The sequence below is a fragment of the Artemia sp. Qi Xiang Cuo genome, chromosome 8 (genome assembly GCF_049724085.1).
Source record: "Artemia sp. Qi Xiang Cuo chromosome 8, ASM4972408v1, whole genome shotgun sequence".
Taxonomy (NCBI): domain Eukaryota; kingdom Metazoa; phylum Arthropoda; class Branchiopoda; order Anostraca; family Artemiidae; genus Artemia; species Artemia sp. Qi Xiang Cuo.
This window is the reverse complement of record NC_142801.1, coordinates 72,438,686-72,466,150: the sequence shown is the minus strand read 5'-3', so window position 1 is coordinate 72,466,150 and position 27,465 is coordinate 72,438,686. Positions and strand designations below refer to the sequence as shown.

The 27,465-nt window shown below is 33.2% G+C and overlaps 2 protein-coding genes across 2 annotated transcripts; both read right to left on the bottom strand.

Annotated features, from left to right (window-relative positions):
- Positions 1 to 5,462: 5,462 nt before the first annotated feature.
- LOC148949776 (sialin-like) lies at positions 5,463 to 10,623 on the bottom strand. Its single transcript, XM_089092783.1, has 3 exons — positions 10,500 to 10,623; positions 8,174 to 8,259; positions 5,463 to 5,666 (listed from the first exon to the last, which is right to left on the bottom strand). The coding sequence occupies exons 1-3, from the start codon at positions 10,621 to 10,623 to the stop codon at positions 5,463 to 5,465; spliced, it is 414 nt and encodes a 137-aa protein (XP_088948909.1).
- Positions 10,624 to 13,701: 3,078 nt separating this feature from the next.
- LOC148949775 (putative inorganic phosphate cotransporter) lies at positions 13,702 to 27,255 on the bottom strand. Its single transcript, XM_089092782.1, has 6 exons — positions 27,240 to 27,255; positions 24,385 to 24,582; positions 23,447 to 23,691; positions 16,236 to 16,323; positions 14,304 to 14,527; positions 13,702 to 13,752 (listed from the first exon to the last, which is right to left on the bottom strand). Exons 1-6 carry the CDS (start codon positions 27,253 to 27,255, stop codon positions 13,702 to 13,704), a joined length of 822 nt encoding a protein of 273 aa, XP_088948908.1.
- Positions 27,256 to 27,465: the final 210 nt, after the last annotated feature.

Here is a 27,465-nt window from a genome sequence, read left to right as displayed (position 1 = left end):
AATATATAGTTAAAACCGCCTGGTGGATGATTTCTTATTGGTTAATTTTAACTTTGAATTTGTTATATGGGGATTAGTTTACTTTATATATTTTTTGGCCAGGTCTATAGAATCCCCCTTCGCCTGATTTCAGTTGCGGATTTTGTCTTCTTTGAAGAAACTCTCTTTCCTTCTATCACTTCATCTTATTTTCTTTTTTTTTCGTTTTATTTTTTTTCAATAGTTATTTTGGAATTTTATTTGTTAGATTGATTAATAGTTTAATATTTGAATATTTCACTTCGTGATCCTCCTACTTCACAAACAATTGAGCTTTTGTGTGATTTCTGATTGCTTTATTGAGTTGTGTTGAAAATAAACATATCTATCTATATCTATAGATGGGATAATGGCGAATCAATTTTTCAGTTGGACTCATTCACGTTTGGTAATGTTTCTAGGATACACTGATAAAAAAATGCAATAATGGGATTTACTACAAAGCTTCTTTTGAAATTTTTGATGGTGAAAATTCTCAAAAGTAAGGGAATATTTACTCTAAAGCTAAATCTAATCAGACCGTCAAATACAATGTTGACCAATTCAAATTCCAGAGGTGAATTGAATGAAAGCAAAGGAAAACTTGTTTATATACTTAATTCAATATTTACTATAAAAACTCGTTAAATTACTTTTAGGGTCTTCATTAATTGCAGGGGCAGCTTGTTTGATTTTCACCATGGTCACTTATAGTCTCACTTGAACATAAAACTTGTTTCTGTTTAATTCTCTGATAACGAACGCTGGCATCATCAAGAACATTTTTAGAAGCGTGACCATTCTGAGTGGCTCTGTTCAAACAAACATGAAAACAGAAATAAAAGAAAAACTTTCATCTATAGATGTCTTGGGAAGAGAATTAATAACCTTTTAGGCTTCTTTTTTGGCAATCCTTTTGTTAAATAATATCGTTACAATTCTCTATTTCTAGAATCTAATTTTTTTTTTCGTTCTTTGATCACTCCATCCTGGTTTATTTATATTTTAGCTTAAAACCAAACATTTTTCATTTCTTTGTTGTCTTGCATAGGCTATGGCCTCTCGAATCTGAATTGCCAACATCAGAATTAGCTTTTACTCCAATTTGTTCTTCTTGGCTCATTTTGTTGGTCAGAAATTCCACGTCTCGTAAAATTTTTTTTATCTCCTTTCTAGAACTAGAGGTGATTCCGTCCATGTTTTGGTTCCTTTGGTAGTTTTTCCAAATATATTTTTCCATTTCTTTGTTGTCTTATATAAGCTATGACCTCTGGAATCGGAATTACCTGCATCAGAATCAACATCGTGATTAGTTTTGCTTACCAAATATAGCTGTTATCGTAAAATATTTAATACCCCCCCCCCCTCCCACCCCCTTTCCTCTCTGAAAAGCATAAAAGGATGGATTTATTGGTATGCAAGCTCTTTTTTTAATTCTGGATTATGTGTTTAATGGTCGTCGAATTGCTTCCTATTTATTTTGGCTTGCACTACTTATTGTCATAATTTAATTGTTACTATAACACAAAACTATAAACATAAAACTATAAACAGCTTTTGGAAAGAGATTTTTTTTACCAACCTATATATTAAAGAGTCAAACAGAAAAATTTTGCCAAATTGAACAAAAAGTTTTAAAACCCACACTTCTGTATCGAAAATAATGCCGGCAACACTTCACCTCTGCCCCCAATGCAACAGGAGCGTTTACTTCTCGTCAAGTTTAACTATTATCTAACATCTACTTCTTGTATATCCGTTAATTATAATAATTTAAGGCAAATCTTAGGTTTGTTTGCCCAACATTTAGGGCAAATAATTTTATTTCTTTGTTCAAAAATACTTTTAATGGAATATATTTTCAAAACTTTTACGTTATTAACAGGTCAATTTTTATGTTAATTTTATTCTCTATCTATTTCTCTTTCTCAATCTATTCCTCTTTTTTCTATATATTCTCTATCCATCTATTTTGTATAACACTAGTTATAGTGTTATAGTTTATGGTGCTGTTATGTGTCCCATTTCTGGATCAAACATGGGTGACTGTATAAATGCCTAAGCTGTGCTCCATATTTATATTTTTTGGATGGTCAAACCTGCTCTTGGTTGACCACAAGATTTGCCGTCTTAAAAACGAAGATATAAATGAACATCGAAAATCTATACTAACAGATTAGTTTCCGAAGTTTGTCTTCAATGAGATATTATACCTGTATATTTTTACCTTGCGTTTTGCCAACAATGCCCTTCATAACCCTCGAACAACTCCCCTTTTCCCTGGTTAATATTCACCCCTTCAACCCCACCTCCTGCGTTCTGTGTCACCAAAAATCCCCCTCCTTGCCCCAATAAGAGTTTGTACTGAAAGATATAGAAGAACTTTTATCCCTTACATAGTTGACATTTTCAATCAGTGAATCTCCGCAGCCTCCCCCCTCCTAACTTTTTACCTCATAGTTATCAATTTTAATGCTCATTTTGCAAATTCAGAGGTTTTTTATTTATGTTTTTAGTCACTAACTAACTTATGGTTTTGTTTTAATTTTTTCTTTATCCCCTTGTTAATTTTACGAGTTTTCGTTTTTTTTTGGCATTTTTGCTGACTTGACATTGGCCTTCTAAATTTATGAGTTTAATTTGTTTTTAAAATTTTTATCTATTTGAAATTGACCCTTTTATAATTTTATGTTGTTGTTTAATTGTTTGTTTTTGTTGTTCTTTTTTTTGTATTTGACACTAAAGTGCGAATTCGGCCCTTTTGGGCTTGTGATAGCCGTTTTTCAGCAATAAATCTTATTTTATATATTATACCTGTCTTCATCTCCCTAAAGTTTCAAGCTGATCTGTGGGACAAAAGTTGTGTTTTTTGTGTCACAATGCAACGTAATTTTTTCTTTAAAATTGCTATCTGCTTTGAGATCCTTTTTGTTGTTTAATCCTGGGATGGCTATACGTATCTGTGCTCTGAGAACAGATCATTTTTGACCGAGAACAGATTAGATCAGACCGAGAACAGATCAGTCAGACCGAAAACATATCTTATCAGACGAAAAACTGACCATATCCAACCGAGAAAGTATCAGATGAGACCGTTTATAGTGGTTCCTCTAGTTGGTTTCTTTGTGTTTCACATTGATCATTTTGTTTAATTTTGATCATTGAGATTCCTTTGCCGTTAAAGCAGTCTGTTTATTTTGGCGTTTCGTGACTCACGAAGCATTGACAACATCGTTAGATTATTATAATTCGATTAGATTATATAATTACAATTATCAATTATCTTCAACCAATCACTGTTTTTGTTGAAAAACTTTGTTAAACATTTTGTATAACAATGGCGGGGAGGATTTCTTCAAAAAAATTTCATCTTATATTTTATTGGGTAAGTGAAGCAGTCCTTGTATATTTACTTTTTTTTAAACTTATTTTCTGGTAATTTTTTGAATTAAAATAAGTATAATCGCCATTGTGGAATATTCCTTTTTGGCATTGCTGTGAAAATAAACCATCATTTTTCAAGGCCTTTTCACTGTTAAATTATCCAACCCGGCTAAAATTTCAAGTTTTAAACTTAGAATTGGCTGGCAAATTCCAGGTTTGTGACCGTCACCGCTTAGTCAAAGAACGACCACCAATTGGTGATCAACTGCTTACGCTCCAACAGATCCTTGAACAACAGACGAAGCACGATGAAATCATAAAGGGACGGCATTTTTATTGTGATACGATAAGAGATATAGAGATTTGTTTCAGAGATGTCCCTGTGTTCAAACAGATCGTGGTAACGAACTGTAAGTTGGTAGCGACCCGGCTCAATAGTAACCGAAACTCTAACTCGGAATTTTGATACGTATAGATACACCAAAAGAATCAGATTTTAATGCTGATTTCAAATATATATATTTTGTCAAGTTTAGTCATACCCATCAAAAGTTAAGCACCTGAGAAAATTCGTCTGATTTTCAAAAATGGGAAAACACCCTATAAAAGTTATAGAACCTTAACGAAAATCACACCATCAGATTCAGCATATCAGAGAACCCCACTGTAAATGTTCCAAGTCCCTAGCTGCAAAAATGTGGAATTTTGCAATTTTTGCCAGAAGAAAGATTCCGGATGCGTGTTTATTCGTTGTTGTTTTTTCCCAGGGGTGATCGTATCGACCCAGTGGTTCTAGAATATTGTGGGAGGGCTCATTCGACCAGAAATTAAAAGTTATAGTGTCCTTTTTAAGTGTTGAGGAGGGGTCAGCCCCTTTCATATACGGAACAATTTTTGTTCGTTTTAAGTTTTAATGTTGCTCCTTACTTTAAGTTTAAAAAAAACTTGTTTTTTTTATTTATTCCTCCAATAGTGCTAGCGTCACGTTCATTCCTATATACGAGCCCTTATACACATCAGTTTTCGCTCCCTTGGAAAAATACCTTTGGAGGCAAACACATTTTTTTTCAAGACATACAACAAGATTTTTTCCAAAGTGAATTTTATTTTTGTGGGTTTTCTTCTTTTTTTGGGTGGGGGGGGCACACGAAGAGTGACCCCCTGAAAGCAGCAAATATAAATGCTCTCAATTCATTTGTCCAGTCTTAACAAAGTCGTAAAACTCATACTAAAGATGTTTTTTTATGCTCAAGATGGAAGACAATAATTCTCTTAAAATATTTTGATTATTGTGATTCTAATGGTTGCCGTTTTTATTGGTTCAAATGGTTGGTATTTCAAATGGCCCATGTGAAAATAAAAATAAAAGAAAAAGATCTATTTAAGAAGGTTAATCTTGAGACTTTACTGTCCTCTCGCTGAAGTATTTTTAAAGTGTGATTGAAAAGTTGAAAGCCATACCAGTGATTAGTACCGTAAATCGTTTAAAAAAAAATACTTAGAAAAAACTGATTCAATTTATAACAACTAGATATTTGGAATCAAAATAAAATAGTGCGAATAGTTTTCTAACGTAAACAGTTTTTGGACTAACATCCCACCTACATGAAAATTCGAGCTGTAATATTTTCACCCGCGAGAGATTCGATACTGAATCTGTACAAATTCCAGATCATTCATGATGTAATCCTTAGATATCAAAGAGGCTGAAATAGAACCATTTGGAGTCTCACAATCTATTGGTGTATCGGAGAATCAGTATCACCCATAAGCAGTAATTTACGGGAAATGACTTCAAAACCAATGCAAGAACTGACCTACTACATCAGTCTGATTTTGTTTATTATCTTAGGGAATGCTTAAACCCTCTTTTTGAGATAGATGGCTTCACATTAAATGGTCAGGATCAGTTATCTGTGTTTTAAAATAGCTAAGAAAGTTAGTGTTCCACTTTAATAAAAATTAGGCTTCAACTTTGTATACAGAAATAAATAATAAATAAATAACATCTTTCAATGAATGGTCATCACTAAAACAAATTTAAAGAAAAATATTGAACATTAAGGAAGTGCAGTATTTTCTAGTGTTACAATAGGTGGATTATTTTCAGTATTTATCCTGGATTCCACTTCATCGTTTTCTCTTTCAGCCATGTAATTCCATGATTGCTCAGAGCCAGACCCAAAAATGAGGAAGAATATAGAGTCTGCTGCTAACACACTGCCCGCCATAACAAAGACTGCTGACCATGCTTCAAGGGTTTGCTATAAAATAGAGGTAAAATCAGGATAATAACTAAAAAGTAGTACAAAGCAGAAATAAGGTAAAAAAAGGTAAAAGCAGATGTAGTTTGTACAGGATGTACAGAAAAAGATAAAATAATGATAAGAACTGTGAAGTAGTAAAAAGCAGAAACAAGGCGAATCGTGCATTTTGGACAGCAGTGAAAATTGGTCCTTCAGAAGTACAGTTCCTACCAAACCCAATTAAGAAGAACATTTTGCGCCAAAGTGAGCAAAACATTAGCAATTAAAAATAAATATAATAAATTATTACTAAAAATAACTATAGTCCAAGATACTAAAACCTGAAAACAGTCAGATATCTGGTGCTTTTGCATGGGTTTTGCATGGATTAAGTATTTGGTGACACATGTAGTATAGTACTCCCAAGTTGAACATGAGAAATTAAAATTCCTGTAAAAATTACATCAATAGTAGATGTTACAGTGTAAAATAACAGGTTTAAACCGTCATATCTTCAAATTAAATTAAAAAATAAGATTTTTTTAACTGAAAGTAAGGAGCGACATTAAAACTTAAAACAACAAAGATTATTCCGTTTATGAAAGGTGGCTGTCCCCTCTTCAACGCCTCGCTCTTTACGCTAAAGTTTGACTCAAACAATAAAAAACTTTAGGGCAAAGAGCGAGGTGATGAGGAGGTGACAGCCCATTACATATACGGAATAATTTCTGTCGTTTTAAGTTTTAATATCGCTCCGAAATTTTTTTTTTTTTTTATTTATTTATTTTTTTTTAATTAATTTCTGATCGTTGTTTGAATAATGCTGGGAAATCCAGTGCCCCCTTCATAGAAATGTCCCTTCCCCCGTGAAAATATGGTACAAAAAGCTCCGTCGAGGTTAATGGTCGTCGAAGCTCACTGTTCGAAATAAATACCGGTGTACGGCAAGGTTGTGCTGCTGCTCCTGAACTGTTCAACGTGGTGATTGATTATGTCATGGATCGATCCACGAACCGGCTCCCCTTCGGACTAAGGTATGGCGACAGAGTTTTAGCCGATTGCGACTTCGCTGATGATATTGCTCTGATATGCACTTTTGCAGCTGAACTCGAAGAAGCCCTCAACACACTGTCGGAAGAAGCCATGGAAGTGGGACTACATATTAGCTGGCAGAAAACAAAAATAATGATCGTTGACTCCGCAGGTAACACCGCCAACTCACCAGCATTCAACGTATCAGGGCACACCGTCAAGGTTGTCAAGTCCCTCACCTACCTTGGATTCGTCATCACGGAAAACGGCTCAGTCAAAACTGAAGTTCAGTCGCACATCGGAAAAGCCGCATCAATTATGGCACGACTATGCCGTTCAGTGTGGTCAAAGCCCAACATCAGCCGAAAAACAAAAATGCGGATCCACAACAACACCGTAACCAAAGTCCTTCTACGGTGCTGAGACCTGGCCGGCTGCTGCTTCTGCTCGTGATGCCATAGACGTGGCCCAAACAAAGTTCTTGAGACTTATTGAAGGGATCAGATGGGACGACTTCGTCTCGAACACCCGATTGCTGGCACTAACAGATCAGACCCCCAACTCTCGTCAGGTCACTGCACGAACCCTAAGGTGGTTCGGCAATTTGGTCCGCATGCCAGCAGAAACACCCGCCAGCACTCTCTTCAATTTTGATCCCCCTGCGCAGGGCTGGAAGCGCCCCCGCGGAAGGCCCCGGTTCAGATGGAGGGACAGCCTCACCCAGTACCTCTCAATGATCGGCACTGATATACAAGAAGCAGTCACGATTGCACAAGACCGTTCCGAATGGAGGCAAAGAGTCACGTGTCTCTCTACGCTGGACCACCAGCAGGAGCATTAAGTCAAGTAAGCCAGCCATGAAAATATCCTCTCACGTAAACCCCTTCTCAACCCCCCCCCCACCCGAAAAAAATTCCTCCTGGAAACGTCTTTATACTTCCCAATAGCCAATACTATATTTAAATAATGGGCAAAGTTCATAACTTCCAGCCCTTCCCCCGGGAATTGTATCAAGGTACCAATTTGGACGAGATTTCTCAAGGTACCCATTTGGAGCCGGGTCGAATCTTGGCTGAGCTTACAGAGTCACGCCGCTGACCCCTGTTACAAACCAAATAACCACCGACACCAGGAATCGAACTCCAGTCCTCATGGGCAAAGGATCTCAAGTCTAATCTTAGATGGCAAACCACAACCAGAATACTAAAAACTTACAGATACAAAATTCTAATAATTTCTATTGACAGAATAATTTCTATTGATCTTGAAGATCGTCGTTTAAATTTGCAAAAATAAATTGTCTAGGCAATGGCAAGAAATTTAATTTTTATTATTTAAAACGGTACGTTAAATCCACCGCAGGGAAGTAATTTGTTGTTTGACCTATTCTTCGGATATCCGAAAGCTCTCAGGCGCACTCTTAACTTCTGATTAAGAACCAAAATATCATAATGAAAAAATATTGCAAACAATTATAGTAAAATCTGACTTACATTTTCATCTGTCATGAATCCTACCAGTACTGGGCCCAGCCAGGAGAAAAGCATTGATACACCATTTGTTATTCCAAACAGAGTCCCTAGGGAAAAAGGTTTTGATAAAAACAGATAAACGGACATAGCTAATGATATTTCCTTTGGCTGATGTGTCAACCACTTATGAGGTAGAAGAAAAATGTATCGTCCTCTATTAACAATGTGCTGTACAATAGTTAAAGTAGTTTTAGGAGTCATGAGCTGTGTATCAGAGAAAAGCCTAATCCCCTTCCTCCCCTAAAGCTCAAATAGATAGATATTTATTGGAAAAAAGACTATCAAAACCCTAGTGGGTCGAATTCGCATTTCTCAGTCAAAACAATACAATAATAAAATAACATCATATAGTTACTACTGTAACGAAACAAAACAGGTAATTTCTAAGTATATATCTGTTACCCGATTTGAATATTTTATGATCATGTCAATAAACCGATGAACCTAAAAAAGGTCTTGGTTGGGAAATTGATATTCAAAGCTTTACGTAAGCTAGATAAGGTAAGATACATGCAAACTTTTAACTTCTTTTTGGTCGTATAAAGAAACTACTAAAATAAGCAAAAATAATCCCAGCATAGTGCCGATATGCAATCTACCTAACAGGCTACACAAAATCATAGAAAAAAAAACAGATTCTGTTCAATCGACTAGGAATTCTGTTCAAGCTACTTAAAAACGAAAAACAACAAACAGAGTAAAGCAAGAAAAAGCAAGAAGGAAGGAAAGAAAGAAGGGAAAAAAGGAAGAAAAAGCTATATTGATATATCACTAACACATATATAGATATATATATATGTCCTGAAAATTAAAAGAAAAACAGCAAAATATTTCTTGGCCCATAATTTCAATTATGGTAAGTCATTCAAAAAAAGTGTTGGGATTCGGTAAATAAAAACTAGGTACTCTGCGTGTTCAACCCCTCTAACTTGTGCTATATGAATTGTTTAGACACACTATACTATTTTAGATTGATCCTAGGATCGGACCCGAGGGCCCTCATGCCCTTTACTATGAAAGTAAATATTCAGTCTTTTCTGATTTTTGATGATCTTAGCAATATAGATATATAGTTATTCCAGAGTCAAAAATAGGTTTCATATTACAGAAAAACCAAATATATAAAATTCAACTAATATATAATTACAAATAGATGCTTACTAGCTTTTAAAATTTCAGACAAAACTGGAAATGGAACTAACAAGTGACCACACAGCGATAATAAAAATAGAAATCATCCGTGTACAAAAACAAGAAAAAAAAAAAAATTTGACGGCATTTTAGAAAGAGCAAGTGCAAAAAAATTTGAATAGAAAAGTGCTTTAGTAATAATGATATTTTTTTAACATTTCAAATTAATCAGAGATTAATAAACTAAGTCAAAGAGGTGACTAAACCTATTCATTTTGCGAATCAATTAGATATTTAAAAGTACTTAAATTTTGAATGAGTGTGAAAATGATGTCTAAGGACTTTTAGACGCGTAAATTAGCTAACCATACAAAATAAATAATATCAATGAAAGGATTCATTCAAGGGATTAAACATTAATTCTCCGAGGAAAAAAAATAGTCAAATAATATTATTTCACTGTCTCACTGTCAGCAGTGAAAAGTTAATAAAGAATTTCAATCGTTTTTACGGTTTTCTAAAGTATCAATGGCAAGTAAACTGTAAGTTAACCGTTTGGATTGGTTAAATAGAAAGTTGCAAGGCCAAGTATGCTTCAAGAAATTATAAAAGGTTTAGAGTTCAGTTTCTAATGAAAGAAAGATTCTTATTCAGTTACGCAGTTTGATGTAGGAGTAGAAATTGAACTTATAAAAAAGAAGTGTGGAGAAATTGACACAAAAGCTGAAAGCAAATGGAACCGAAGAGATAAAGGATGTGTAGCTTCCCTTTGAATGTGCAGATTGCTAATGATTGAATGTTTACAGACAAAAGGTGTCGTCAAATTTATCAGACTTATTTTTGCTTATTTATTTTTGTAATTTAAGGTGTTGACACTAACGAAACGATGATACTGCCCTAAGAAGTTCATAATTTTGAAACAATTGAAAGAAAACTTTACTAGAAAACCGTAGTTTTCCACTTTAGGTATTTTCTCGAAATGGGTCCCAGGACTGAAATTTTTTTATATCCCCGGAACTTTAAGGGAATATACTTCAGGTTCAAAAGCAGTTCGTTTGTAAAGTTCTGATTAAGAAATAATAAGCACAGGCCTAAAAGACAAAAATAAATGATCCCAGACCAAATTTACCTGAGAAACCAAAGGAGACCAAATTACCTGAGAAACTGGGCGCTATATCAATATGGTTAATGAGCCAGCCACCGTAATTTCCAGCTTCAACAACTTGTGATAACATAAGCATTGCAATAATTAATTGAATGTTACATCCAGCGCCTGCCATTACAAAGAGGCATACTGCTGGTCCTAAATGACCTAAAAAGAAAATAGGTCTTAAGATTTTTTCTTTGACAAAAAAAAAACTAAAAACAATGAAAACCTCACTCTATGAAGTTAAGGATCCAGTTTCCTGATTCTTCAAATTTATAAATCCATTTTTGATCTCAATACCCAGCTTTAAGACTCAAATCGTATGTATTGAAAAATACAATAGTTGGTAATACCTGCGAAAAGTAAACCGTCTTTGAGCAAAAAGAAAAACAAATTTTTAAGCTTTCTTGCCCACTCTGAGGAAAGTTTTAGAAATAGAACTAATATTAAAGCTATAGAACTAATTTTCAGCATTTTTAAATGGGCGGGAGAGAGGGAGCAGAGTAATAGCTTCTTGCACCCAGGCTATTCTTGAGGATGGATATGGCGAAATTGTTTGTGCGAAAGATACCCAAAACAAGCCAAGATTGAATTTTTAGGCTATAGAAGGGATATTGGACAGACCAGTTGCTGAGATGAGGAATTTCCTTCACTCATGCGTCCTTCTTTCCATTTTATGATTTAAAACAAGCCAATATATAAAACCAAGTAAATATCCCCACAATCCTGCAAACACAAGACCCTAAACGAAAATCAATATTCAACCAATGTTTGATAACAAATAAATAAATATGAAAGTTAAACTAAGTAATATCAACAGAATTACCAATTAGAGTCCATATCTTTCGTATTGCGACGGTGGACAGCCATTTCTTTTTTTTTGCATAAATCGGCGAGTGGGCACAATATCAAAGTTGAGATCCATGATAAAAAATATGGTAGAGCCAGGATGACAGCATTCTAAAATTTGAAAATATGTAAGCAATGGAGGAACTAAAAGGCAAGGGTTTTATCGTGTTTTTTTTTGGCAAAATATAAATAGATTTTTGTGCTGAATAAGGTTTTAATTAAATTTCTTATGATCAGGAACAATCAGCCCCAGGCAGATCTCCTCTTAAATTAGATCGCTTTTTTACACCAGAAAATTAACAATCTTATCAAACGAACGATAATTATATTTATGTATATTTTGTCCCATGGTATGCGGATTATTGTTGTAATGTTCTGTGTATTGTTTGTTATTCTCATATCTGTAAAAATCTGCAACTTTGTATTATTTGCCAGAAGAAAAATATACGAATATAGAAGTTCGTTACGTAAGTTAATTTGTAAATTACGTCAGAACCAAATTTAGAGACAGCCATTTAGCAAAAGAAGTTAAATTTTTATGCAAATTTTGTTTACTTATTCAATGACGGTGAGCCTAAATAAAAGCTGCATTAACTAAAAATTATCAGAAATTAAATAAAAAAACAAGTTTTTTAAACTGAAAGTAAGGAGCGACATTAAAACTTAAAACAAACAGAAATTATTCGGTATATGAAAGGGGCTGTCCCCTCCTCAACGCCTCGCTCTTTACGCTAAAGTTTGACTTTCTCACAACTCTATTTTTGTTAAACAATAAAAAACTTTAACGTAAAGAGCGAGGCGTTGAGGAGGGGACAGCCCCTTTCATATACGGAATAATTTCTGTTCGTTTTAAGTTTTAATGTCGCTCCTTACTTTCAGTTTAAAAAATTTGATTTTTTTATTTAATTTTCATAAGAGACTATAGCCCGATTTCCGGTAAAAATTTACAGATATACATCTATACAATTATGGCAATGCACTCAGCAAAATTTATCACTGTGGTAATGACGAGATGTGAAGATCAGGAGGTGTTTTTAGGTTTTTATGACACTGACAGACACCGAGATTAACCTTTTTGATAGAAAATCTAAAGAAAAGTCGGATGTAAAATTGGACATTTTGGAGTTGGAAAATCTGGATTTTGTATGTGGAAAATTGAACAAATTTAATTCCGAATAATTTGGTACCAGCAACTTGGTATTTGAAACTTTTCTGTTGGGCAAAGGAAAACCCTTCTTCAATTCTTAGCTGGAGTATAACAGATTAGGAATAGAAAAAAACTTACACTTTTGATGTCAAAGCCAAAGATAGTCTTTAGATATACTGGCAGGTCCACTAGAAGGATGAGGAATCCCCAATTGTGACCAATATTAGCTATCAAAATTGAATAAAATGGCATCGACGTCAGAATGGACTTCCATGGTATAGGTAGAGCCTTAAAAAAAATTTATTTCAGTTTAAGGAATTACCGGCCATACTGCCAATAATTTTATCTAAATGTTTGAAAGTATGTTTAAACATATTTTTCAACTGAATATTAGAAGAAAATTAGGTATTTGTTAATTTTGATCTTCAAGATCTGACAAAAACCGGTTTTGCTACCTGTATTAGGAGACAGTTAACTTAGGCTCAGTGAAAAAACTACATGCTAGGTATATTTTAATAAAATATTTAGTCTATCGAGTTTGTATTTTGGTTAGGTTAGGTATGATAGGTATTTAATAAAATGCATTCTGGGCGGCCTGCTTTTCATAATTCTTTGTTGTAGTTTCCATAATTTTGTTACTAAAGTATTATATTTTCATCATATTTTGGTATATTTCATTAGGTTTAACCTAACTTCAATTATTGGGTTTGTTCTGAATAATTAACAAGTAAAAATAATTTCAGCTCGTATAAATAACTTCAGATTGTAACTAATTGAACCAAAAGAACGTTAAATTAAATGGGATACGCGATTTTGAACAAACTAGGGCCCTAAAAAAATCTATATTAGAAAAACCAAATGAAGACTTGAGATTTGAAAGATGGTAAATCTGAACTCTGCGTGAGTCTTGAACAGTTTTTAGAAAGAAATAATAATATTAAGCTAAATATTTGATATGTAATGATATTAATTGCTGAAAGTTCAGTAATTCAAGATTTTGAAAAAATCTATATTTGAAATTCAGATAAAAGTAAAGTGTGACATAAAAACTTAAAAAAAAGGCATTCCATATACAAGGGGGAAAAAATTAGAATTTTAACGTAAAAGGGGGGAGGATGAGAAGGGGTCAGCCATCCTAATATATAGAATTGTTTCTGTTCTAAGATGATGTCTTTGATGTTTCTCCTGTTTTTGAAATAATTTCTATTCCTTTGTCTATTCCATTTCAATGCCAAACCCTGTTTTATCCTTGATGTGACAATCCAGCTAAAATCAAAATTTCTAAATAAAAGTTTAATCTTGCTTGAACAATGCTTCGATAAAATGAACTCTGTTAGTCTTTTTGCTTTTTGAAATAAAGTATAACTGTCCAAAATGAACTACCATCTCAGCAATAGAATAGAGCTTCCAACCCCTCATCTGATTCATTGGTTCTTCTCAAGGCCGTACCAGGATTTTTTCTCGGAGGGTGTTTTACAAAAAATAAATTTTGGGGGGGGTTTTACACACAAAAAAACTAAAAAAACGCATACAAACTTTGTTTATATCCATTTTTGTTACGTTTTTTCGAGTCAGAGAAACATTTTGGAGGGGAGGGTTTCAAAACCCCCTACCCCCCCCCCTCTGGGTTCGGCCTTGATTCTTTTTTTCCATGGGGAATTACCATATTCCATAAGAATTGGGTCAAATCCTTAACCGATAATTCCAATTAGAAATGTGTTTATAAATAAGGATTTATTATATTTCTTTTCACATTATTTTAATTTATAATTTTTTATATTTTTTATGAGAACGTAAGATTTTAAAAGGCACTTTACCTTATTTGACACATGTGCATCTTTTGAAATTTCTGTTTTTATATAGTTTTTCTCCTTTTCACTGATTCTTGGATGTTCTTCAGGATTGTCATGAACTAACAACAGCCAGAATACAGCCCAAACGACACCAAAACAGCCTTCAACATAAAACACGGCTTCCCAGCCAATATTCTCAATAATTAAACCAGTTAGCAGAAGACCTGACACCGTACCAAGCTCAGCACCTATAAAAAGAATAATGTCAAAGCCTACGGTAAAAACAAATAATCGACTAAGTCCAATTTTAGTGACCATTAATGACAAAGCCTGCGGTAAAAAAAGTAATTGACAAAACCCAATTTTGCCACAGAAAAAAGAACAAACAGTGATATCAATCAATCAATCAATCAATTTATTCAATCAATAAACTCAACAAAATACACTTCAATATAAACTCCCCCGTAAGGCTCTATGGCCAATAAAAAAACAGGAGAAAAAAAAATGAAACAAATACATAAGAAAAAACATTTTCAACATCATATATTCAGACCTTTAAGAGACTCAAAATAAGAGAAAAAAAATTAACAAAAAAACAAATAAGAAGAAAACAAAAATCATAAAATACAATGCTCCACATAAAAAAAGAAAAAAAAATCTAAAAATCAAAAACTAATCAGGGGACTACCAAGTAATCAATTTATTCCGCGTGGACTACCCTATGATCAATCAATCAATCAATTTATTCAACCAATAAATTGACGAAAAAAACACTTCAATTTAGAACCCCCCGTAAGGTTCTACGGCCAGGAAAAAAGACAGGGGTACAACAGAAATGGCATAAATACTATATAAAAAAAAAAAAAAAAAATTATTTAAAAAAAAATGAAAATGAAAAGTATTAATCAAGTTTATCTGGTTCATTTTTTTGTGTTTTCATTGCATTTCACTAAAAAGACCCAATATTGCCAAAGGGTGCTGTGGATGTAATTCTGTGGTTGTACATGGGGCTGATCCTCTGCTTGGCAGTACGAGCCCCGGGAAAAAAAGATTTGGTTTTGTGTCATGATTTTGAATAATTAAAGATAATAACTTAAGTTCCAAAATAAATTCAAAGCTACCCATCAAATGTTTAGAGCCTTAGAAAAGTGATCTTATTGCGAAGTTTTCAAGTACCTCTCCACAAAATTGTGGAATTTAGGCGTTTTTCGACAAAATAGCGAAGGTGTGTTTATTTTTTTTTTCGTGTTTTATTTTGGTGGGAACAATAGCATTCAACCATTCGTCTTAAAGAGTTGGTGAATTTTAATTAAATTACTTTAAATTTTAATGTTAGTTAAATTTTAATTTAGCTATTTGAACTTTAATTAAAAGTTCTAGTCGTAAAAATAATGATCTACTGGTGGCATTAACTAATATTTTATGTCACAGAACATTAATTTCGGCACAGATTGTGCCAAAAAGCCATCGAGTGATAACTCTTTTTTAGAAATAACATGACAGGTTTTTTCATGATGCACAAGCCACTGTTTTTTGTATTAGTTAATCTTTACTGTTCATAGTATCCAGTGTCCAGCGAGCTTTACACTAAAATGTGTCCACCAGGTAGTAATATCTGGGGTAAAATAAAGATTAACGTGGGGTAAAATGGGTAAATAAAAATTTTACCTTCTCCGCTTCCAACGGTAGATCCGTAAAGCTTCACTTACTTTTTAAAATGTATAGTTACAGGCATATCCGCACAAAATTATGGAAGTAGCACAAAGTCCAAAACAGGTAAAAAAAGATAAATTTTAAGGAATTAAATTTGACTAAGATATTATAGGTAAGATAAAAAAAAAAATCTAGGTTCCCAAAGGGCATGAGGCTAGGGGAGAAGGGACCATGACGAACTCTCTCACCATGCTAATGAGAAAGTACATTTTTTTCTAATTTAGAAGATATATAAATAATTACCTCCATAAACCAGGGCTGAAATGGTGCTACGCTCATTCGGTGGGATCCATTTTGCAATCATCGGGTGCATAGACGGGAATGATGGACCCTGTAAAAACAAATAAGTACTTTTAGGGATGAAAATGAAGAGCCAGCATACGATGACGTGCGTCTATCTAAGCTGATATTTGATTTTAAGCTCATAAATTGTGATCCCTTGTTCAGAATAAATATTTATTCATGGCTTATAGTTGTGGGACTAAAAGGATCTAATTCCCCTAACGCACATTTCCCCTAACTGCCGAAAAATTTGCTTATGATAAAATTATCAAAATCTATTTCTTAAATCTGAAATGCCAACACTAATCATGGTAAGAATGATATATAACAAAAGTATTATAATATATAACAAGATATTCAAATATATAACAAAAACAAAAATATAGCTTTATATAAATATAGCAAATATATAGCAATATATAACAAAAATTTTCAATACAAAGGCAAACGAAATGCAAGGTATGTAGTCATTAGCTACATAATCAACAATTCCTATCTAATTATTCAATAAGACGAAGGTGGAGTCAAAGCTCTATCCCTAAAAATCTCTCTGGCTGCCCTGCTACGAAATACCTATAGAACATACAGCCAGTATTCAACTTGGCGCTTTTGAATATGAATTGATATGAAGAGTGAATTTGGATTTTCTGTCTAAATTTGCCATTGAAATTCAATATACTTTGAATTGAAGAATTATTGCAGTCCCTTGAAAAAAAAAGGATTTCAGATAAATATTTAAATCAGCATACACGTGAGCTCCAGAGTTAAAATTTGGATCCACTACCTTGTTAAATTAGTAAATGTTCATAAACCCTAGCAAATCATTAATGAGACTTAATAACGTGACACTATAAGTAGAGTAGGAACTACCATTTCTACGACTTTATGTTCCTTCCGGTTTTTCTGGTAGTCCTATTCTACAGGGGTATTACACCCTTTCAAAGAGAGTGAGTATCCTCTCACATTGCCTTATATTTCTATGGCCCCTCCGTACCAAACAGGTTGTGTGTGTACTTTCAAGTAATTGGGTTACCAGGGTCATTTGCCTATTACAATGAGCTCTACATGGCTTGGCAGACATGTTTTTTTTATTATGACATCGATTTTTTGTGTGTCAGTCGATTAGAGAAAGTTGGTGGTTAGTCCAATAGGTAATTACTTCTTTAGTTTACGAGATTTGCGAATTTTTTGCGAAAAGATATTTGCGTAAAGGTATTGCGATGGTTAAGAATGCCTCACGGGTAATTAAAGAATGGGATGCTTGCATCAACAATACAAAGAATAAGCTCAGATACTTAATAGATTTGACGCTTACAAGAGACATTGCTAGAAAGTATTCAATAGCTTAATTGAAAAGTAACGATAGAATGACATTGTGACTTGACCTAGCTTTACCTCGCCGATGGGGTCTGTATAATACATAAGTAACGTTTGAAAAGTATTGTCAATTTAAAAAGAAGCAATGGGAGATGTTTGATTAACCTTTGCAAAAAAAGGGTAATGGGATTTGTGAATTGGAGGAGATGCCATGATTATGTACTGTATAATACACAAGTGATGCTTTGGAGCGTATTGTCAATTTAACGAGAAAATGACTGAAAAGTGTTTTGAGGGAGATGGGTTGCATGGAGGGTTGAGTTGCATGAGAGTTCAGTTAAAGGGGGATCACTTACACGAGGGTTTCGGTTATACTGGGGTTCAGTTACAAGAGGGTTCAGTTGCACGGGGGTTGAGTTAAACGGGGATTGAGTTCCACGAGAGTACGAGAAAATGACTGAAAAGTGTTTTGAGGGAGACGGGTTGCATGGAGGGTTGAGTTGCATGAGAGTTCAGTTAAAGGAACTACAGTTACACGGGGGTTTCGGTTATACAGGGGTTCAGTTACAAGGGGGTTCTGTTGCAAGGGGGCTGAGATAAATGGGGATTGAGTTCCACGAGAGTACGAGAAAATGACTGAAAAGTGTTTTGAGGGAGATGGGATGCATGGAGGGTTGAGTTGCATGAGAGTTCAGTTAAAGGGGGTACAGTTACACGGGGGTTTCGGTTATACAGGGGTTCAGTTACAAGGGGGTTCAGTTGCACGGGGGTGAGTAGTGCTTTGTCGTGGTTTAGCTTGTCACAGTTTTAAAAGAGTTTTACGGGGATTGAGAGACTCAGTTGCCTAATTCCGTGTGATTTTTCTTTACTTGATGGTCATTAAAAACGAAATTTTTGTGTTAAATAAGTAGTTTTGTATCTTTTAAAAGAGCTTTAAGGGGTTTGAGAGACTCAGTTGCCTGATTCCATGTGGTTTTTCTTCACTTGGTGGTCATTAAAAACGGAATTTTTGCGCACGTAACCTCGTCTAAATGAACCTTAAAAAAAATGAAATAAAGCTATGTCGACTTTGCATATCTCTCCCGATTGGTCCCTAAAAAACCAGTCTGGTTGAAAACGTGGAGTTTTTGTACTGCTCACTTTTTTGCAATGTGTTGGAACCAGTGGGGAATCCCCGCTCGTTTGGAAAGGTGCCAAGGAAAGGCATACAAATAGCATGTAGTTTCAAAACGTGTTTAATCACGTTTATTGAATGAAGTATCTGTACTGTATATTCAAGAGGTGAAATCAATAAAGAGCTTGTTACTTACTTACAAATATTTTTTATAATTTCTTGAATGAAATTTCCGTATTGTGTGTATCCAAGAGTTGACTTCAAGAAAAAAATTGTTACTTACTGAGAATTTTTTCATAATTTATTGAATTAAATTTCTACATCGCGTAGCTAAGTGAAAATTGTTTGTGATAAAGAGAAAAAAAAAGCTACTTATTTGCAATTTTTTCATAATTTCTTGAAATAAGTATCTGTACTGTATATCCAAGAGGTTCAATTAATAAATTTTTTGTTTATTACTAACAAATATTTTCACATTTTCCTTAATGAAATTTCCGTATTGTGTATCCGATAGTTGAGTTCAACAAAGAAATGTTTAATTACTGATAGTTTTTTCATAATTTCATTAATTTCATTTATACCTCGTATATCAAACTCTTTAAAACAATAAAGTGTGTTACTTACTTAGCATTTTTCCATAATTTCTTGAAATAGATGTCTTTTTTTTTTTTTTTTTTTTATACAAAAGTGTAAAAAAAGTAAGTAATTGCAACAATTAATTTTTAATTTTTAAAAAATTATTTAATTAAATTTATACGTCGTAATTCTAACTCATGAAAACAATAAAGTTTGTTACTTACTTAGAATTTTGTCATAATTTCTTGAATGAAATGTTTTTTTGTTTATCCAACAGGTGAATTCAAGAAAGAATTTGCTATTCTCAGTCTAAGTAGCAAGTACTATAATCACCCAGATTACTGCAAGGACCTCCTAAATCAGACTGATTGCTTAATATACAATGATAGTCATTCCTGAAAGTCTCAGCAATTTCGGATTTAATAATGTTGTGAGACAAATATGTTTAAAGCATATTTTGATTCCAATAAAGTGCAAATGACGCTCTGACCTTTTGAAGTCTTAGGGGGAGTTAAAAAAATGCTCCTTTTGCCCCTGGTAGTTGCAATTTCTGATAGTATCAATGTACCACAAAATAATGAAAACACGAGATACGCTTTTGATTTTGGGTATACAGACACACGAATATCGGAATTATAGCTAAAAGCTATAGCGTACTTTAAAAGAGGTATAACAACATGCTACAAGATAGAAAACAACGCGGACTTGGAAAAGGTTGGGAACCCCTTCTTAGGCGGTCTTACCTTGACTAGTTGAACACAAGTCGAGTTTCATATCGCACCGTTCTTTTAATGTGAGTTTATTGAAACAAATTAGCAGAATAAAAATAAGTTCGATAATTTAATGATTAAAAAAAGGAAAACCGCCTTATCTTATTTCCCCGCTTAGCCTCCTCAGCAGTCCCAACTTTTTCACCAATCCATGCTATTACCGAGAGGTACCGTAAGAGTTTCATCGCTTTTATCACATACCTAACCTAACCACCTAGTTGATTTTCATTCAAAAATCGACGGACTCCGTCTGAGCCGTCGGCCTCGATCTCGTTTAACAATTCTTGGCCTCTGTAACCTAACCTAGGTACCTTTCCCCCCTCCTAAACCCCAAAGAATTAACACAGACCGCCACTCCTTTCTTCCTTTAATGATTTAAGATGACAAAAAACTTTAACGGTGATTCCTTCAAGATGCAGCTGCATATTACATAATACAAAATGAAGATAGCAAACGAAAATTCAGAGAGAGTTTTCCCATCAGGCAAGGCAGTGGTAGTGAATTGTATACCACATAGTTTAAAAAAAGGCCCATCATTTAAAGAACACTATACAACTCTCATTTTTACTGTTAATTATTATCAATTACTAGCGAATGGCTTAGATTTTTAACAGTTGCAAAACTGTAGATGAAAAATACCCACTGCAAATAATAAAAACAACAACATTCGGAAACTTTTCAAAATAGTCTAGAGCTATATTAGCCCCTTTACTTTTTAATTTTTTCATAATTTCTTGAATCAAATTTCTACATCGTGTATCTAAGTCATGAAATTCTTGAATGAAATTTCCGTATTGTGTATCCATGAGTTGACTTCAAGAAAGAAATTGTTACTTACTGAGAATTTTTTCCTAATTTCTTGAATTAAATTCCTACATCGTGTATCTAAGTGAAAATTGTTTTGGATAAAGAGAAAAAAAAAGTTACTTACTTGTGGTTTTTTCATAATTTCTTGAATGAAGTATCTGTACTGTATATCCAAAAGGTGAAAACAAAACGAGATTGTTATTTACACTTACAAATATTTTAATAATTTATAGAATGAAATTTCAGTATTGTGTATCCAAGAGTTGACTTCAAGAAAGAAATTGTTTTTTTTCATAATTTCTTAAATGAAATTTCCGTACTGTGTATCCAAGAGTAGAGTTCAAGAAAGAAATTGCTACTGACTGAGAATTTTTTAATAATTTCCTGAATGAAATTTCTACATCGTGTATCTAAGTCATGAAAATAATAAAGAGTTTGTTACTTACTTGGAATTTTGTCATAATTTCTCCAATGAAATGTCTTTTTTGTTTATTACGCAGGTGAATTCAAGAAAGAATTTGCTACTTACTTACTACAAAAACTACTTATTTAACACAAAAATTTAGTTTTTAATGACCACCAAGTGAAGAAAAACCACACGGAATTAGGCAACTGAGTCTCTCAAACCTTGTAAAGCTCTTTTAAAAGATACAAACAGAACTTAATAAACAACAAAAATAATATTTAAATGACCAACAATTAATGAAAAATCACACGGAATTAGGCAACTGAGTCTCTCAATCCCCGTAAAGCTCTTTTAAAAGATACAAAAACTACTTATTTAACAAAAAAATTTCGTTTTTAATGACCACCAAGTGAAGTTTAAATCCGTGGTCATTCATCTGTAAGTTGATTAGTAGGATTTTTTTTTTTTTTTTTTTTTTAAACTTGGCTAATAGGTAAAAACCTGTTTGGTACGGAGGGGCCATAGAATTCAAAAGAAGGACTATACTAGGGGGTGCCAGATTTCCCAGCATTATTTAAACAAACGATCAGAAATTAAATAAAAAAAACAAACAAGTTTTTCAACTGAAAGAAAGGAGCAGCATCAAAACTGAAAACGACAGAAAACATTACGTATATGAGGGGGTTCACCCCCTAGTCAATACCTCTCTCTTTAACCCAAAGATTGTTTAGTACTTTCATAAGAGCTATTTATTCTAATTAACCGAATTTGTGATTAAGGGGTCATTTTTAAAGAATTGGAACAAAATTCGAACTTTAGCTTAAAGAGCAAGGTATTGACTAGGGGGCGAAACCCCTAAAAATATATGAATATAGAAGCTCGTTACGTAAGTTAATCCGTAAGTTACGTATATTTATTACTAATAAAAACGTTCGTAAATAAAATTAAACAAGTTTCGAGAAATCTATTTAACCAAATAAAAGTAAAATTAATATTCAAATTTTGTTTTAATTATTGATGTACAGTAAGCTAAAATCAAAACCTGCATTAATTTAAAAACGTTCAAAAATTAAATAAAAAAAACAAGTTTTTTTAACTGAAAGTAAGGAACCACGTTAAAACTTAAAACGAACAGAAATTATTCCGTATATGAAAGGGGCTGTCCCCTTCTCAACGCCTCGCTCTTTACGCTAAAGTTTGAGTTTCTCACAACTCTATTTTTTTAAACAATAAAAACTTTAGCGTAAAGAGCGAGGCTTTGAGAAGGGGACAGCCCCTTTCATATACGGAATAATTTCTGTTCGTTTTAATTTTTAACGTCGTTCCTTACGTTCAGTTAAAAAAATTTTTTTTTTTTTTATTTAATTATAATAGAGATTACAATAATCAGGTAACATGCTTTATATACATTGTTAAATATACCCAATTCTGTCTGACAGCTTGATCTAAAACTCTTGGAAACGGTTGTTTGCTTTGTTTTTCATTTTGAAGGGGGGGGGGGACATACAGGGAACATTTTTTTCACAGAAACTATCGTCTGTGATCCACACAAAAAAATACACCCCAAAGAGTTTCGTTAGCTAGTCTCTATTTATTTAGTAATATTCTGGAATGGCTCATAAATAATGGCTCTGAATTAACTTAATTTGGTGCCTTTAAACTCCCAAGACTTACTTTCTTGGGAGATATAAATGTGATTATACTTCTTCGCTGAACATAAAATAGTTTTTTTAAATTAATCCAAAATGGAAATATTTTAACTTCATCGACTCATAAATTTTTTTACCGACTCATACAAACGTACCAAAATGCGTATAAACAAATTTTTTATGTATTTTTAATATTTTTGTATCCCTCCCATTACCTGTTGAGATTTTTATACTTAATATTTTTATTGAAAAATTGAAAATATTTTTAAACAAATTGACATCATAACCCTTAGAGTCAATCAATTGCAATCTGGTTTTGCAGTTTGAATCCAATCTGCCTGATTCTTGATTTGAAGAAGCAGACACGGATACATGATTCAAGTTTTTTGGCAGATCTAAATTTTATTTTCGTATTTTATTTGGTAACCTGAAAAAAAGTCCCCAAAAGTTTAGTTATATTTAGGATTTAGGCGAAGGAGATCGAAGCCCTTTCCCTGTGGTTTCGTCTGTTAAGGTTAAAATATAACACCTACCAGGGCAATCCCCATCAAAATTCGAATAAGCACAACATATTGCCATCCAAGGTAAGCTGCAGGAGGCACAAGTACGGTCAGAACTGATGTTAAGAGCATCGAACCGGTAAGAAGGTACTTTGTACCAACCACTTCTGCTAATCTACCACCTGGAATATTGGTTGTAACATAACCCCAGAGAAAACTGGTGCTGATTAATGCTTGAATTGGCTGACTCCATACAAAAGGACCATCTTCATTTTTATCTGAAAAAAAAAAAAATATTGCGACTTTTGACTGGTTCAAATTTGTCTGTTTTGTGCAGGGTTGTTGTACAACTGTTGGCTCCTGAGAGAACATTATATTTTTTGAATGATTTGGTGCAATTACAAACCGCTAGTTTGGGAGAATTCTAAAAATATAGGGAAATATCAAAAGAAAGAACGTAGTTTTAAAGACGTTCTTAAAAGAACGTCTTTATTGTGCTGAAGCTATCTTTAAAATTATTCAATTACTAAAAATACCTCTTATTCAAACTTATATTTGATTTTTTGATGGTTTTTTGATGTTTAAGCCATTCAGGCTTAAATCCCAGACTTAAAGGTGATATTTTATTTTTGTGTACCCTCAAAAAAGGTTTCAAGTCATCATTTCCACTTTTCAAGTTGAATTTTCTTAACAAAATTGTGAAAGTTATGACTCAAACCTTTTGTGTTTTAAATCTATCTCCCCCTCCCCCGTCTGAGAGATATTTCAAAAAGTGATTTTTGGGGATGAATTTATTCTGGAAGGATGAAAGTATTAGTTTATTAATATTGAACTAGAAGTAGAAAAATTATTTTGACGAATATTCAGAATTTTAGCAAATTATTCAGAACACAAATTTTGACTCGAAAAGTTTTCTTTGTCTTCCTTACAGAATTTAGTAAGTCTGGAGAAATCATAATGATAAGGCTTACCAGTAAAATTTTCAGGCTGAACTTCGCATTTTATCGCTCCAGGTTTAGTAGTGTTATCTATGATTGGTACGTTGTGGTTTACAGCTGTATAATTTACCATTGCCACAATGGCAAGATTGATACTATTCCTCACACAAAAAATATTGATATAGCCAAGAAAGGCCATGAATGCCATGACGTACCTTATTGGTAGGTAACCTTAAAAATAAATTAGTTAAAATCATGAATATAAAATGTTCCACAAAGAAAACTGTCTATAACAAGAAATTGAGGTTATGCATATATGTTACCGTAAATGTCCAAAATTGATGAATGTTGAAATTCACCGGTGAATGTCCGAAATACCTTTCTTTCTCCTTGGATTTAGTCAGTATTGCCAAGCAGCTTTTTCAGTTTTATACAAGGTTTGATGGTGAAAGGTTAGTTTAGGATAGGTTTTTAACCCATTTCTGAGATTTATAGTCTAATGTAACCTAACCTAGCTTTAACTTTTATCATCAAAGCTTGCATAAAAGCTGATTCGCAAAGCTAGTTGAATCCAAGTATATAAAAAGGAATTTTGAACATCCACGGGGAATGTGAACACTAACTGGATTTTGGACATTCACAGTAACACCCCACTCCGTATAGTACTCTTGGTCGAGAAAGTATTTTAAAGAAAAGTAAAGAGCTATATCGAATCAAATATGAGCAGAAAATTAGTCATAATACTTTAAATTTAAAATGAATTCAAACATATAATAAAACTTTTTCTTAGTCAACCACAAAAGGCGCTTTGATATTTAAAAGACTTAGTTGGAATTAATCCTGTTTGCTATAGTTTCTTGATTGACTTGACAATTTATCCTAATTTCCATTCGTTATGGGTCTCATTCCGTCATTGATGGAAACTATTCTTTGTTTCAAATTTAGATCATTATCTGAATATATTTCTCCTAATATTGTCTGCTTAAGCAAGCAATAAGTTTTGTTAAGTTTTAATGCTTTGTTTTAATTTGTTTTGTTTAACTGCTTATTTTTTCTAAATAAATGCTTTTAAAACGATTTATTAAGTTAAGTTTGCTTAATAAAGTTAAGTTTTGCTTAATAAAGTTAAGGATAGACCCAGGGACAGACCCGATAGAATATTGATGCAAGGATATACAGATATACTATTTTCCTTTTTTCAAAAAGTTTTTTTTAAATTACTTTTAATTTTGATCAGGGTCTTAATCGGGCAGATAGAGAATGACGAAGCGGTAGATGGAGCATATTACCGTGTCATGAAACAGCATGATGCATCGGTAGATGAAACAACTACTATTTTTTTGAAAAGTTAAATAGTAATTCGAGCGTAACAAAAACATAAAGCTCAATCCATAAACAAGTTGACCATAAAACGAACAGAATGCATCGGAAACAGGGGTAGTGCTAACAATCCATGTACCTTCTAACAACCCCAACATCATTTGGACTATACTGAAAACTTTTTTTTAACTAAATACCTTATTTGTTATAATTTAAAAAAAAAGAAGTAATCAACATAATGACCCGGATTACTTTACAAAAGAAACTAAAATTAAAAATGTGACATGTATATATTGATATTAATTAAAAAATTAAGACCTTCCACACAATAAATATTTCAAAAAAGAGTTTAACGTTTAGAACCTAAGACAAGATGAGTAAAGCCAAATAGTAGTTCAAATGTGAAACAAACGTAAATTACTATCAATAAATATGCGGACTGAAAGTCACATAAATTACAATCAATAATCAAATTAAACTAAAATGACCAGAAACAACCACAAACAGAAGTAGGATTAAGCCTACATAATCATCAATACGATTCAGCATTAATCAATCTTCTTGGATTAGAACTAAATCTTTCCAAAACATTATGGATAATTGTTTCTTGTTTGAATTTTATTATGTCATTTCAGCTGTTTATTTCCAGCTTTTTCAACCATCTACCTTTTATAAACTGCTTTTTAGCCATCGACCTTTTCTCAACTGTTTTTTCAACCCTCTTTTTTTTCAGCCATATCTAGTGTAAATCTGAAGTTCTAGGTGGGGGGAGGGCAGATGCCCCCCTTCGGTACGCCCATTAACGTAACAAGAATTAAGTATGATTAGTGTCACTGACAGTGCAGCTATAATTAAAGGAAGCATCAACTGCTTTTTAGCCATCTACCTTTTTTCAACTGTTTTTTTTTTCAACCATCGGCTTTTTCAGTCATATCTAGTGTAAATTTGAGGTTTAGAGGGGCAGCTGCCCCCCTTCAGAACGCCCATGAACGTAACAAGAATTAAGTGTGATTAGTGTCACTGACAGTGCAACTATAATTAAAGGAAGTATATATTAATTTCAATTTTAATTTAGTAAAGTAGCCCTTAAGAACTAAATCGCTGTAAAATAAAAAAAATTGCACCCGATTTGTTACATTTTAAGCTTGTAATACGAAAAAAATTATTTACTCAAAAGAATTTTTACGAGCAGCATTTGCCTAGTCACTTTGGTTATATGTGGGGACGGGGGTATAAAAAAAAAGTCTATGAGGTTCTTAGGGCTTGTGAAATGATTTTTACCACCTTGGCGAAACCCTTTCCGCAAGGGATGGAGAGTTCCAACCCAGAATTATTTGACATTTGGACTATTTTGAGCAAAATGGCTATCTCAAAATTTTTATTTGATACATTCAGGGAAAAGAGATCGTGGAGGGAGATCTAGTTGCCCTGCTAAAATCCTGATGTGCTTCTGAGACATAACTTACAACCCTTGTCCCTGGGGATTGTGTTAATTCTGAAGGCATTGCTAAATTTTCTTTGAACTATTTTGAAAAACAAAATTGACAATAAAAGTGAACAAAACTCACTTGTTTTAAAATCCATTATTCTATCGATTTTTTTATCGATTTTTTTCATACACACACTCGTTTAAGGCAAACTGATCAATGTGAATGAATTAGAATCGTTCAAGTTTTATATTTAATAGATATAATAAGCAATTACTGACATTTAAATATTTAATGTTCATAATTTACTAAGAACAGAACATAATTAACATGTGACTGCATAAACAATAAGGTCAGGGGTTCCCAA